Source organism: Phyllopteryx taeniolatus, chromosome 13 (assembly GCF_024500385.1).
Source record: "Phyllopteryx taeniolatus isolate TA_2022b chromosome 13, UOR_Ptae_1.2, whole genome shotgun sequence".
In the NCBI taxonomy this organism is placed as follows: Eukaryota; Metazoa; Chordata; class Actinopteri; order Syngnathiformes; family Syngnathidae; genus Phyllopteryx; species Phyllopteryx taeniolatus.
In genome coordinates this window covers 13,957,573-13,970,950 of record NC_084514.1, presented here as the reverse complement: position 1 = coordinate 13,970,950, position 13,378 = coordinate 13,957,573, and the positions used below count along the sequence as shown (strand labels likewise).

The window sequence follows — 13,378 nt, the reverse complement described above, 5'->3', positions numbered from 1 at the left end:
ATTATGACTTTTCTTCACCAACAATTTTGTCCGTGTGGTTATCATCATTTTTGGAAAGGTGCAATGTTTGATACAGCTCTTACACTGGATTTCACTAGTTTGGGCAATTCTGTCTTAATTTGCAAAGTTGTCAAGTGTACAATTTGACCTTTTTTTTTTTTTCTTTTAAAATAATTTGTGTATAACGAAGAATATAAGTTGACTTTAATGAGCTCTGGTAAATTTAATGAGAACAAATTGACTTAAGTGTCTCTTGAGGTTTTTCACTGGAAACCTTTTCACTTTCTTCCCCATATCCCTCACAGGCCACCATGCTACCAGCAGAATACAAAGCAGGCAAACTACAGGCCTATAAACTGATCTGTGAGATGATGACCAGACAGCAGGATGTCCTCCCTAACACTGACTTCCTGGTGCACCTCTACCACATCATGCACAAAGGCTTTACTAGCAATGATCAGGTACGACCAGCAGGTAGCACCACCGTAGCAGCGTTCTGTGATGCTGACTGTGCACCATCAAACCCCAAATTATCACTTTGTATCCTTTCTGGAAAACAAGGGTTTATGTTGGCCAATGATGCTACATTGACAAAAACGTTTTGTTTCATTCATTTGAATTTGTTGTAGTTCAGTTCATCACCTGGTGTTTATATACTAGTACACTGAATACAAAAAAATATAAATGCAAAACATTTTGTTTTTCATCATTAGCTGAACTCGAAGATTTTTGCACACAAAATACCTATTTCTTTCAAATATTGGTCACAATTCTAAATCTCTTGGTGAGCAATTATTTGCTTTGCCAAGCTAAATCGTATCCACCTCACAGATCTTGCATAACCAGATGCTGATTAGACAATGTGATTATTGCACAGGTGTTCCTTAGGCTGCCCACAGTAAAAGGCCACTCTAACATGTGCAGTTCCAGTCATATTTGGTGTGACCCCCATTTGGCCCACACAGTGCAACACATCTCCTTCATATAGAGTTTGTCGGATTGTTGATTGTGGCCTCTGAAGTGTTGGTCCACTCCTCTTCAGTGGCTGCGCAAGGTTGCTGGATATTGGCAAAAACTGGAACATGTTGTCGTGTGCTCCGACCCAGAGCATCCTAAACATGCTCAATACGTGACATGCCCAGTGAGTATGCTGGCCGTGTTTTCAGCTTCCCTGAATTTTGTACAGATCCTTACAACGTGGGGCAAGCCATTATCATGCTGCAACATGAGGTGTTGGTCGTGGATGAATGGCACAACAATGGGCCTCAGGATCTTGTCACTGATCTCTATGCATTCCAAATTCCATCAATAAAATGCACCTGTGTTCGTTGTCCCTAATATACGCCAGCCCATACCATAACCCTGAGACGCTTGGATGTATTATCTTGGCAAAGGAGAAGTTCTCACTGACACACATTTTTAAACTTTATTTTGAGAGTAATAGGACTTTTGTGTACATAGAAATAGTCTTAGTTCTTTGAGTTCAGCACATGAAAAACAAGTGTGGCATTTCTAGTTTTGTTCAGTGTAGCATGAAAATGGTGATTATGTTTCAGTCTTTTTCAATCCAAGCATTAGTTTCTGACCGCACACATTTTCAGAGACAGAATCACACTCTTTCAATTGTTCAATTGCAAAGTGGGACGACTATATATTGTTCATTCCATTTCAGCTCGTATAGGCGTAAGGGCCAGGTGTCCTAGTACCTTTTGTCCATATTGTAGATTCAAGATCAACTTAGTGAGGCTGCAAATTTACAGTAAAAGCAGTCGGCACAATGTCCTCTCTTTTGATGTCCTTTAACGAAAAACTGCCTGCCAACCTGCTATGTTGAAGAATTCTGCTTTGTTCTGGCATCTTCCGGTCTTCTTTTTATCAGATCCTTCATCATATTTAAATCTGGCCTAGCTCCACTCCTTCCAGACGATGCAGAGTGGAGATGAATGAAACTACCCCCGCCCCAAAACAAAGCACGGGATAAAAGTGTCGATAGGGGGTATTTTGGATACAAGTATGTGTGTGCATGTGTAGTTGCCCTTCTGGCTGGGTTTCTATTGCACCTTGGCAGTAGGACAAGCTTATTAGAATGTTTTCAATATCGTTCAATAATGTTTTGAGCCCCTGCCGCGTATTCGTGATTAATTAAGGGTTGACGTCTGTCGCGCTCTCCTAGACTGACAAGCCAGCCGGAGGCCCAGACTGGGCAGGGTGTGTGTGTGTGTGTGTGTGTGTGTGTGTGTGTGCGCGCGCGCACGCGTGCGTGTGTGTGTTTAAGTCTGTGAAGGAGCGGGAGCACAGCCAGTGGATCGTAGTGTAGAGTGGAGCAATGAGGGGGGCACACTGAGGAACAAGGCAACATTCTCTCGCTTTTGTTACAGCTCTGTATAATGCATCAGGGGGCCAGAGCCAGGCTGGCCACTGAGGCATGCTCAAATTGGTCAGAGAAAAGAGTCCTCACGCCACACAATAGAGGATAGCCGCACGCCTGCTTAACATAAGAAAGTGGCTCTTACTCAGCCCCTCCTCCCTTCTCCCCTGCTCTAAGCCACCCTACCCCACCCAAAAAGAGGAAAAGCTTATATTTTGATGTATATATAAATTATCTATACCTTTTGGAGTCATCTGGTTTGTGCATATGTTCAAGATGGCTATCAAATGACAGTGTTGAAATTACTGAATGTGAGTTATGCTGGCGTACTCAGATAATTCAACATATCATTAATAATATAGCCTTTTAGCTTTAGCACAGATAAAGCAGCATCATGACATAAGCTGTTGTAAAATACCCATGCTTTGTAAATAATTAGGGGGAATCCCAGTGTAAATTGTCACCATTAAATTCAGATTAGTTTCGAACAAAATGACAGTTCCGTTGGAGGGATTGCCCCTTCAACTGACAAGAGGGACAAGGTCAGGGCCATTGTCCTTATAGTCTTTCCTACTCTATTCTCATAAAGACATGACATACCATGACAGCAATAATCCATCCAAGAGGTCAGTTTTCTGGTGTGCAACATATTAAGTAAAAGTACTTGGTCCAGGTACATATTCTCGGCAGTTGAACAGATATTTTTCACATGATTTTTACAAGCTTGTATGGGGCAAATCCATTTTTATCATGAGTTGATTTTTTTTTTTTTTCTTCATTGAAAGCTGCAAACATCCATGCATTGTTTAGAGAATGGGGCTGTAGAAAACTAATTGTATTTTACTGGCAGAGTGCACCCTGTCACCCCGGAGGCTGGCAGGTGGACAGGGTGCACTCTGTTTAAAATGAGGTCAAATGAAAAGGTCTGAGGTGATTCTATTCAGAGATACTGTACATTAATGCTTCTTTTGTCGATACGGGGACCATTCCTTCTGGCAACATAGAGCCACGCGGGCCTCAATTCCCATTTCTATACACTCCTTAAGTTTAGGCAGCAGAAAACACTTTGCCTTCTCAATTCATGTTGTCTAAAATGCTCAGTTCGGGCAATCAAGCAACAGTTTGTTGCTCACTAATTACCTCTGACTGCACCGCACATTATGTTTCAGAGGTCAATTAGCAACAAAATGACGGTAAAATGGACCCTCAAGCTCTCCCCACCAATTTTATGCAGGCAGTGTGTCCTGTTGGAATCACTTCCTGCTTATTACCTTTGTGTTTATTCTTGTTCTTTTCAATTCAGCTGTACTTTGTGTTTGTCAAAGCTCTGGGTTATGGGTGACAATCGAAAGGTGGTACGGTATTCCAAGAGAGTGGGGAAAAATTGTATGTTTTTATGTTTGCCGAGGTGCCCTGTTGGTTCAGACATAAACAGCCTGATGTTTGAACTGTGGGATTTGCACAGGTTTATAGCCAAGAAGACAGGTGTTTTCAGGCTGGACCTTGCCTTTGTACACACATGCATGAGTGAGTGTAAGATAAGAGCAAGCGAATGAACACTTAGTGCATACTCATACGTTGTATTCCATGATACAAACCCAGCCAGTGTTTTACTGCTTTATCATATATTCCTTTTGCCTTTTCAGCCTTGTTCAAGCTGCTTTTTACACCGCACATCCTTGAGCAATTTATGCAACCTGCTTAGCATATGCCAATGTTGAAAGAATACCCATCTGTCACTGAGCTGCCTGTAGCTCAACAAAACAATGCCATGTCTACAGCTTTAATTACTGGTTTGCCTGTCTGTGTACATAAGTGTGATTCTCAAATGTTCAAATCTTTTGTTTCCCCCTTTATCTTTCTGGGAATTCCATCTGCTGCCTCTCTTGTTCTGCTGGCTTTCTCTACGAGAGCTGAGATCTGACTTGTACTGTCCTTGCCACACTTAAAATGCTTAGCCTACCTGTGTGTGCGTGTGTGTGTCTCCCCACCATGTCTCGCACATAGTGACCCATTTGAAAAAGCATTTCTTAGTCCGACTCCAACCAAGAATCTGTCCATGCAAAATGTACAAAGCTTGTTTTACTCCAACTCTATTGTTTCTGGTTCCCCAAGTTTGTTATGCGTACATTAATTCAGTTGTTGCCACCCAGTAATACAGATATCGTAATAAAAGTGAGCGGTGTTTGATGTTTTTTTTTTTGTCACCAGGATGCTTTGAACACCATTATTCGTTCCTGCTCTCCAAGATTCTTCTTCCTCGGCCTGCCAGGCTTCACAATGCTGGTCAGAGATTTCATCACTGCTGCTGCCCGAGTCCTCAGTTGTGACTCTTCAGAGGTACGCTCAGGCTTAAGCATCCCTTCATATCCTTAAATCCTGTTTATCCCAAGCAGAACTGTTGATAATTCATTTTTATTTATGCCAAAACTTGTAAAGGCGTACCAAAACAATTACCGTAATTTCTCGTGTATAGTGCGCATTTTGTTCCCCCCAAAAATTGTCAAAAGTCAATAGTGCGCATTATACTTGGGTATAGGCGCAAATGGAAAAACCTTTCACATTTTATAAATGTATGCTGCCATCTAGTGGTTATGAAAAAGCTGTACACTTTCATTCCAAAATGCCACCGCCACCTAGTGGTTATAAAAAAGGGGTAGCCTTCACTTTCATTCCAATATGACAGGGGTACGTATGACTGCATATATATATGTAAAGTTGTGCTCATAAGTTTACATACTCTGGCAGAATTTGTGAAATACTGTTTTTTTTTTTAATATGACTGATGACTGAACAACAACCATCATTAATTTATTTATGGTTATGTTTTTTTAATGATAATACTTTTCTGAAATGCTTGACCGTTTAATGTGAATCCCATTAAAATAAAATGTGTTTCGCCTGTTTTCTTTATAGAATTGTACCCATCTTACAAATTCTGCCTGGGTAATCAAACATATGAGCACAACTGTGTGTTTTCTTATTTACTAAATAAAAGTAGGGCTGTAAATTTCAAAATAAGAGCAAGCAAATTATAAAAAGGATTAAGTGTTCAAAGCAAGTGTTTAACTTCAAAATAATTCTTTGAAAAAAACCTAACAAAATACAGATAATACTTCGTTTTGATCATATGGGTAGAAGCAAAATCATGCATTGTAAAAATGCATTATGCATAGGTATAAGGTTTTTCCAGAATTTTGAGGTTAACTTTGGGGGTGCGTATTATACATGGCTGCGCATTATACAGCGGAAATTACGGTACCGTATCTCATAGAATGCTACTTTAGTGACCCCTTTTGTTGGGGTCCCAAATGCAGTGGTATGCCAGTGGTAGGGTAGATCTAGACACAGTGAAGTTCACTGATTGGTTGAAAAAGAATTGTCTTTCATTGTACCGTTCTGTACAAGGTGACCGGATAAAATCATAATGTATTTATAACCAAACTGTGAATTGCACTTTACAAATTATTGATTAACATTAACTAACTGCAATTTATGGACACCAAATATAAACTTTACTAAGTATTGATATTCAATTTAATTTTGAAATGCATTTCCTTGGTGTTTTATTGAGTAAGTCCTTTGTGTATATGTGATTAGTATCTTTTCTGCCTGCGCTAGGCTCCCAGGATGGAAGCTCAAACAATTCTTGGCTCGTTAGTGTGTTTCCCAAACCTTTACGTCCACATTCCAGTCCTGCGGAGTGTCGCTGGCTCTGATGACATTCTTGTAGGAAATGAGGATATCAAGGTAAATCACTCAGTGGGGAATTATTTTGAGTATTTTCATTATTATAAAGGCTGTCAGACCATGAGTGACTACAAACACAGGATAGACATTGAAACCAATGGAGTTTGTGTGAGGAGAAGGCGCAAACGATGATCTGATAAGGTGTGTATGCACTTCAGACTTCTTGACTCAATACCGTCTGAGTTTTTCAAATATTGTGAAGTCTGTGCTAGCTGATTTGCAGCAAATAATGGATTGCTCACTTCAGTCAGGCGAGTTTAATCCGCTTCTAAAAAAAAAAAAATGGAACGCTGGACGCTTCCATGTTAGCTAGCTATAGACCCATCTCAAATCTTCCTTTCGTAGCAAAGATTGTTGAGAAATGTATTTTTCATCAAACTCCGCAATCTCTCAAACTTAAATGGACTTTTTTACAAATTTCAATCAGGTTTACGACTCATCAGCTCTTATCAAAGTGCTAAATGATATAAAGTGGAATACTGGCTCGGGAAAGGTGTCAGTTTTGGTCTTATTGGATCTCAGTGCGGCTTTTGATACGGTAGATCATAATATACTGCTGAAGAGGTTGGAAACGTGAGTTGGACTACATGGAACAGTCCCTAAATGGTTGAGGTTCTACCTGGAGGAAAGGAGTTATTTCGTAACCATTGGAAGTGTTCAATCTCAACGAACGGCAATGACCTATGCGGTCCCTCAAGGGTCATTTGATGGACCCCTCCTGTTCAGCCTGTATATGCTGCCCTTGGGTCCAATTCTTCAGAACCTTAATGTTGACTATCATAGCTATGCTATTTATTTTTCTCTTTGTTTTTAATGTTTATAAGGTGTTTTTTTCTTTGTTTTTAAATGCTATTAATCATGTAAAGCACATTGAATTACCTGTATGAAATGCGCTATATGAATACATTTGCTTTGCTTTGCTTCAGGATTATCTTGTCAATATCCTTCTTGAGGCTGCAACAAAGGAACACTGTGAAGGGGCCAGGTATGTAATGACATAGATGAAATTACGTTTTTAAGGTTGAGACAGTGCAATGCACAGTGCCAGTGGATGTGAAATAGAAAATAGACAAGCTGACTGTATGAGCTGTGTTGTTGTTTCTACTTTTGTAGAAGTTCATATGTTTTGCACTCCAGGTGTATCGCTGTGTGCAGCTTGGGCCTGTGGGTGTGCGAGGAACTGATGCAAGCAGATATCCATGATCAGGTGAAAGACGCCATCAACGTCCTGGGAGTAACACTTAAGGTCAGTGGCCAAGTGAGTGTCTATAAAGCAGAGCTGCAGTTCCAATGTATAGTGGATTATCCACGTACTGGTACACTATACCGTGGCTTGCAAGTATTCACCACCCTTGGCTTTTCCCCCATTCTGTTACATTACAACCTCTAATTTAGTTTAAAGTTAAAGTCCGGAGACTGTCTTTTGACCGGTCAAACGTTTTCGAATAGCGCAATTTTTCCAGTTTTTTATTTTTTTTTTAAAATTGAAAGTCAAGTAGTTCAAGTCCAATGAATAGCTTGAATTGGTAGAATGTAAAATAAGTGGTGAACTTTCAGAGATTGAAAAAACGAGGCAAGGTTACCCAAAACGTTTCAAAATTATACAAAAAGGCACAGTGTCCAGACTTTAACTTTAAACTGGGCAGAAGATTAAAAGCGACAGAAGCTACAAGTGCCACACAGTTATAAGAACTTCCACAACAGAGTGGGAAAGAACTTTCTGAATATTTGATTTCAGCTGTTATATCTGCTCAAGGTGGCTACTTGAATGAGTATTGATTAGATTGATTCCATGATTTCATTTGTCACTTGAATAGTTTTTGTTTTGTGCTTTCATTTCAGAGTAAAACAAGAAATTGAACTGCATAAATTTCAATTTGAAAAGAGCTGTAAATATTGGACCGGTAGTGTACATATGGGGTTTGTATAAACATGTATATAAAACCCATGTTGTGTCAAATGTAAACAAAAACAGAATGATTTGCAAATCCTTTTCAACCTATATTCAATTAAATACGCCACAAAAGATGCTCAAACCGCTGAGCGTTAGTTCTTTTTGCAAATATTCTCTCATTTTGAATTTGATGCCTGCAACACGTTCCCAAAAAGCTGGGGCAGGGGCATGTTTACCACTGTGTTCCATCGCCTTTCCTTTCCAGGGAAATGACGACACGAATTGCTTTGTAGGTGGATTTTTTTCTCCCATTCTTGCTTGATCTCCAACTTCAGTTGCTTAACAGTACGGGTTTGTAACATAACGTTTCGAATACAAAATATCGTTACACCCTTAATATTGAGGTATTGAGGACTATTTCAACTATAAAATGGCCAGAATAAATCACTGTTGGCTACTGTGTCTGTAAATGTATAGCGTAGGCCTGGACATTTTACATTGTGCATTGCTTTGGTCCAACTCATTTATTAACTTTGATAGAAATAATGTTGATTGTTTAAAATAATCAGTCCACTAATTTCACTCATGGGTATTTTTGTAACAGTCCTCTATTTCCTTTGACTGAAGAGATCCGGAAAACCAGTTGAGGCTTTTTCTTTCTTTTTGGAGAGGGACTTGTGTGGTGGTGTAATTTTGAGACTGCTCTCTGTCTCTGTAGATGTGGGCCAATTTAAGCAGCTACATCTCCCAGCTTCCTGCTCGCGCAATCCCCCCCCCCCCCTCCCATCTCTAATGGAGCAGTAATCACTCCCCTGTACAACTTGACACACAGACTCCGCCAGCCCCAAAATAGAGGGTATAGGCTGGGAAAGAGTGTGTTGTAAGGGGGAGGGGGTTGAAGAGTGGCACTGACAGTCCCTTTTCTAAAAGCAGGTGCTGAACTCTCAGGGCCTCTTTTTGTGTTTGGCCATTTCTGCACTCATTGCATTGTCTACCCTTGATACATGTTGAGAGGCATTCAGCTGGAAGAAATAGGAAATACTATTTCTGAACAAAGAATTTCAAATCACTGAAGAAATTCACATTTGGGTTGAGATGGTCGCTGGTCAATTCTTGTCTTTGATGAGTATGGAGAAAATGAGGCTTGGGTAGAAGTGGAAATGAATTTATGCTAATTATCTACCAAAATGTGATCTTGCACAGAACTTAGTCAGTCTTGGTCATTACAGCTATATGCTTCAAACTTCTTATTTGAAGTGCCTCATATCCAATGTCACTGTGTCTACATTTACTGAACACCTAAAAAAAATCTGCATGCATGCACGCCCAAAATGCACGTTAAAAACTACATGTGTCAAATCAACGTTATTATACGTCGTGATTTTCGGCTCGTCCCATCAACGGTGTTCGAAGGGCATCACTTGCATGATATGTACTTTTTTTTGTCAATTCTACAATATGCGTACCACATACAGAGGATTGAAATGATGGTACTCAAGGGCCCACGGTGCTACAAAAACATATTTAAAACAGTATAAATAATACGCATCAGTATAAAGAAGCTGAATAAAACCATGGTATATACAGTATAAAAAGTATAAATTAAATGTGCAAATATCAAATATTAGGAGACGTGCAACATAGGCAAAGTCTGAGTACCAAGGCACATACAGACATTTACAAATTAGAAGGCAGTGTGGGGAGGTGTGCGTGTATGTGTGCATGCGCATGTGCGTGGAGTTCAGAGTTCAGGTGGGCAGAGGACAAGAGCGGTAGCGGGGGTAGAGCGGCTTCCTGATAGCCTGATGAATAAAACTGTCTTTAAGTCGGCTGGTCCTGGCCCGCAGAATCCACAGTCTCCTCCCTGATGGCAGCAGACTGAAGAGGCTGTGCGATGGATGGGTGACATCCCATCCATCGCACAGCCTCTTCAGCTTTGCGGGTGAAGCGGGTGCTTTAAATGTCCTGCAGGGAGGGAAAAGAGGTTCCAATGATCTTCTCAGCTGCCCTCACTATGCGATGGAGAGTCTCGCGGCAGGATGCAGTGCAGTCTCCGTACCACACATTGATGCAGCTGGTAAGGATGCTCTCTATGGTCCCTCTGTAGAACGAGGACATGATAGGGGTCGGGGCTCTGGCTCTTCTCAGCTTGCGCAGGAAGTAGAGACACTGGTGAACTTTCTTGGCCGGTGATGAGATGTTGCTGGTCCAGGAGAGGTCCTCAGTCGACTTGCACATTTTCAAACACCGGACCCAACATTGTTGAGATACCTGGGGTCAAATGAAAGGAATGTGAGCGTTATAACAAATTGCAATTTCTTCTCCACTAATCATTGCGTCATTCTGTGATGACGACAGAGTTTTGTTGCTTGGGAAGCAAGCAAACAGAAGAATCTGTTGGCTGTCAGTAATTGCAAGCAGTTGGTTCTTGGATTCACCATCTATATATGAAAAAAAATCCTGAATACATTTTGTTTTACTCACACGGTGAACAAACGTTATGACAAAAACATTTGTCTTACCTTTACTTATACCTGTCGTTCTTTTTTTTTTCTTCTTCTTCTTTCTCCAGTTCGGAAACAAAGCTGTGGCACAGGTAGCCTGTGACGTGTTTCATCTGCTCATCTCTCACTGGGAGCCTCTCCAAAATGTGGAGCCAACTCTGCCTAAGAAAATCATTGAGGTAATATTCCGTTTGTGATGGTGTAGTGGTTCACTTGGCGGAGTTCTATGCACACAGTAGAGTTCAGTTCCCAGTCAATGATGGTGTGAATTTGAGTGCGAGTGATTGTTTGTTTATATGTGCCCTGTGATTGACTTGTGACTCTAATCCAGGGTGTGGTCAGCTTGGATAGGCTCCGGTTCCCCGCAACCCTGAGCAGGATAAGCGGGATAGAAAATTGATGGATGCGGAAAGTGTGCCATTTGAAGCACATTAGAATATCTTATGAACACTTGTGTCACTCTTTTTCTTCTCCATTATTTGTCCCATTGCAGATATTTGTGGCCACAATCGCCTTTTTGTTGCCGAGCGCTGAGCACTCAACAGTGGAAGCCGACAAAAAGGTACATGTTGGAAAGTAAATTGCTGAGATCTGAAGAACCTTTATCTACTGTATCATGTTAGACTGGTGCATTTATGGAGAAATGTTTTCACACATGAGATTTGTTCTCGTCAATTTTCTTCTTTACCTCTGTTGTTTCATTCGTTCTTTCTTTTCTTGAACAACGTTTGTTGATGTCATTTCAATTTTTGTCAATGTTAACATTTGTAAAATATATTCCTAACTTCCTCAGTTGGTGGTGTCCTTACTGCTGTGTCTATTGGACTGGTGCATGGCTGTTCCCTTGAGTCTGCTGTTGGAAACTATTACCTCATCTTTGCCAGAGGACCACACATCCTGCAAGGCCCCACTGCTGGACTACATCTACAGGGTGGGTAGTGTCATTGTCACCTTGGTGGCAGGACACCATTTAGCGATTTAGGATTTGTCATTGTTTTCTGAGATTTATGTAATCTTTTCAAACTGAACAGCTTCAGCTCTGACCACTCTGACCTTCACCTCTCCACATAGGCTCGCCACTATAAGTAGACACCACTCACTATGACGTCCTGTCTATGCCTCGTTTAACATTATAGTGACACAACATTACTGAGGCACTTAGCATAGCCGAAGTAGGTTTTTGTGTGCGTGTGTTTTAATCTAGAGTCGAATGTATAAATATTCACTATCCTTCTACTACCGATGATTTTAATGTGGCTCATTTCTATGAAATTTTGTAGTATTCATCCCTTGGAGCCTTCATTTTTTTTGCTCTGACCCTGAGGAGCTTCAGGCCTAAATGAATGACGTATTAATCATTGCCTCCTGTCTGGGCAGATGTGGTCAACGGCAGATCTTTGTAAGGATGTCAGCCCTGATAAGAAATGGTCCAATTATTCAAACAGAACCCTTTGTCCATTTGATAAGCTCAGACCATAAACGCTTGTCCTGCTGATTTGAATGGAATATGTCTTAATATGCGAGCGACTGCAGCTGCTATAAAAGCAAAGACAGTCGACATGATTGGCTGTCTATCAGAAGACAAACAACAATGCCCCTCTGGGTTTCATTGAAAATCATCCGTCAAGAAAGGTGTGACAATATTATTGCAATATCTGGGCTGAGATCTGTATATTTCCATGGACACAGGGTGGCTCGTAATTATTCCACAAGACCCCCCCGTTTATTCTTTTCTAGCTTTAATTACAAATGTCGATTGAAAGCATTTCTTTCCTTTCACTTTTGAAATCAAGCAGCCAAATATCAACAAAATACCCATCGAGGGCTGCAACTAATGATTATTTTAGTAATTCATTAATCGGTTGCTTTTTTTTTTTTTTTTCAAATAATCGATAATCAGATAAAAGAACATTCATCAATTTCCATCCCTCTTTTCAAAAACAGGACATAATTTCGAAATGACAGTACAGAAAATGCTTGAACAGATTGATTATAATTCAGCTACTGGTTTGGGCCGTAAAACATCTCAGAAAATGGGCAAAAATGTCGATCTTTATTTTCCAAAGTAAAAGCAGATGTTTGCCGATGTGTTATGTTGATTAAACACAAAGTTAATGAGTTTGCTTTCATGTAGGACTACAGAAATCTGCAAATATTTCTGTTGAGAGCCTGAAATTCGAGGATTTGACCAATTTTAAGACAAGGTCTCGAAACAGTTAATCAATTATCCAAATGGTCCAAATAATTGTTGCACCTCCAATATAAAGAAAAAATGTTGTCCTTCAATTCATCCTGGCACAGTGTGTGCTCGTAATGCCTAACAGAATGCAGATTCATTGCAAAAGCAACATTGGACGAGACCTCTTTGGCTTACTGGTGTTCTGCACAAGCTTTTCCATCTGTCTCAGCAGCCAGCTGCACCACCCCTCTGTGCGGGCGTGCTAGGCATCTATATGTCTTTGTGAGGACCAATTGAAATTTGCACCTCTGTGTAAAGGTGAACTGTAGTGATAAAGGTGCCTATATATGTACAACATGCATTTTATGGGGACATGGTAAGAGTTAGTGACGAGGGGCAGTTTCCAGCATATAATTCAAATCAATGTCCTTCCAAATTGTCGTGCGGTGTATATGGGCCCCTCTTAACTACAGTGTGCTTATTTGTCTGTGTTACCCTCCAAGAACTGTTGCTATGCTAAGTGTAGTCACTTAGTTGTCAAGCACAGCCGTGGGTTGTTCCCCCCCACCCCTTTCTGTCTCTCCACCTCTCCATAGAGGGAAGCTCTTTGGGGGCTTTGGTGTCGCAGCTGTTTAGTTCAGGTCTTTTCACCATCAAGCTGCCAATCCCTCCCCCATGTGCTC

At 40.7% G+C, this 13,378-nt stretch overlaps 1 protein-coding gene across 11 annotated transcripts in view; it reads left to right on the top strand.

The window, feature by feature from the left end:
• ralgapa2 (Ral GTPase activating protein catalytic subunit alpha 2) overlaps positions 1-13,378 on the top strand; it is a 123,445-nt gene that overhangs the window by 55,421 nt on the left and 54,646 nt on the right. For 8 of the 11 annotated variants that reach the window (XM_061794263.1, XM_061794270.1, XM_061794265.1 and 5 more), the window contains 8 exons: positions 306-461; positions 4,580-4,708; positions 5,990-6,118; positions 7,045-7,103; positions 7,256-7,376; positions 10,585-10,695; positions 11,010-11,078; positions 11,310-11,447. In XM_061794263.1, coding sequence (XP_061650247.1) covers positions 306-461; positions 4,580-4,708; positions 5,990-6,118; positions 7,045-7,103; positions 7,256-7,376; positions 10,585-10,695; positions 11,010-11,078; positions 11,310-11,447 — 912 coding nt within the window. The remainder of the gene's footprint in view (positions 1-305; positions 462-4,579; positions 4,709-5,989; positions 6,119-7,044; positions 7,104-7,255; positions 7,377-10,584; positions 10,696-11,009; positions 11,079-11,309; positions 11,448-13,378) is intronic. The other 3 variants (XM_061794264.1, XM_061794266.1, XM_061794273.1) reach the window with 1 other exon arrangement.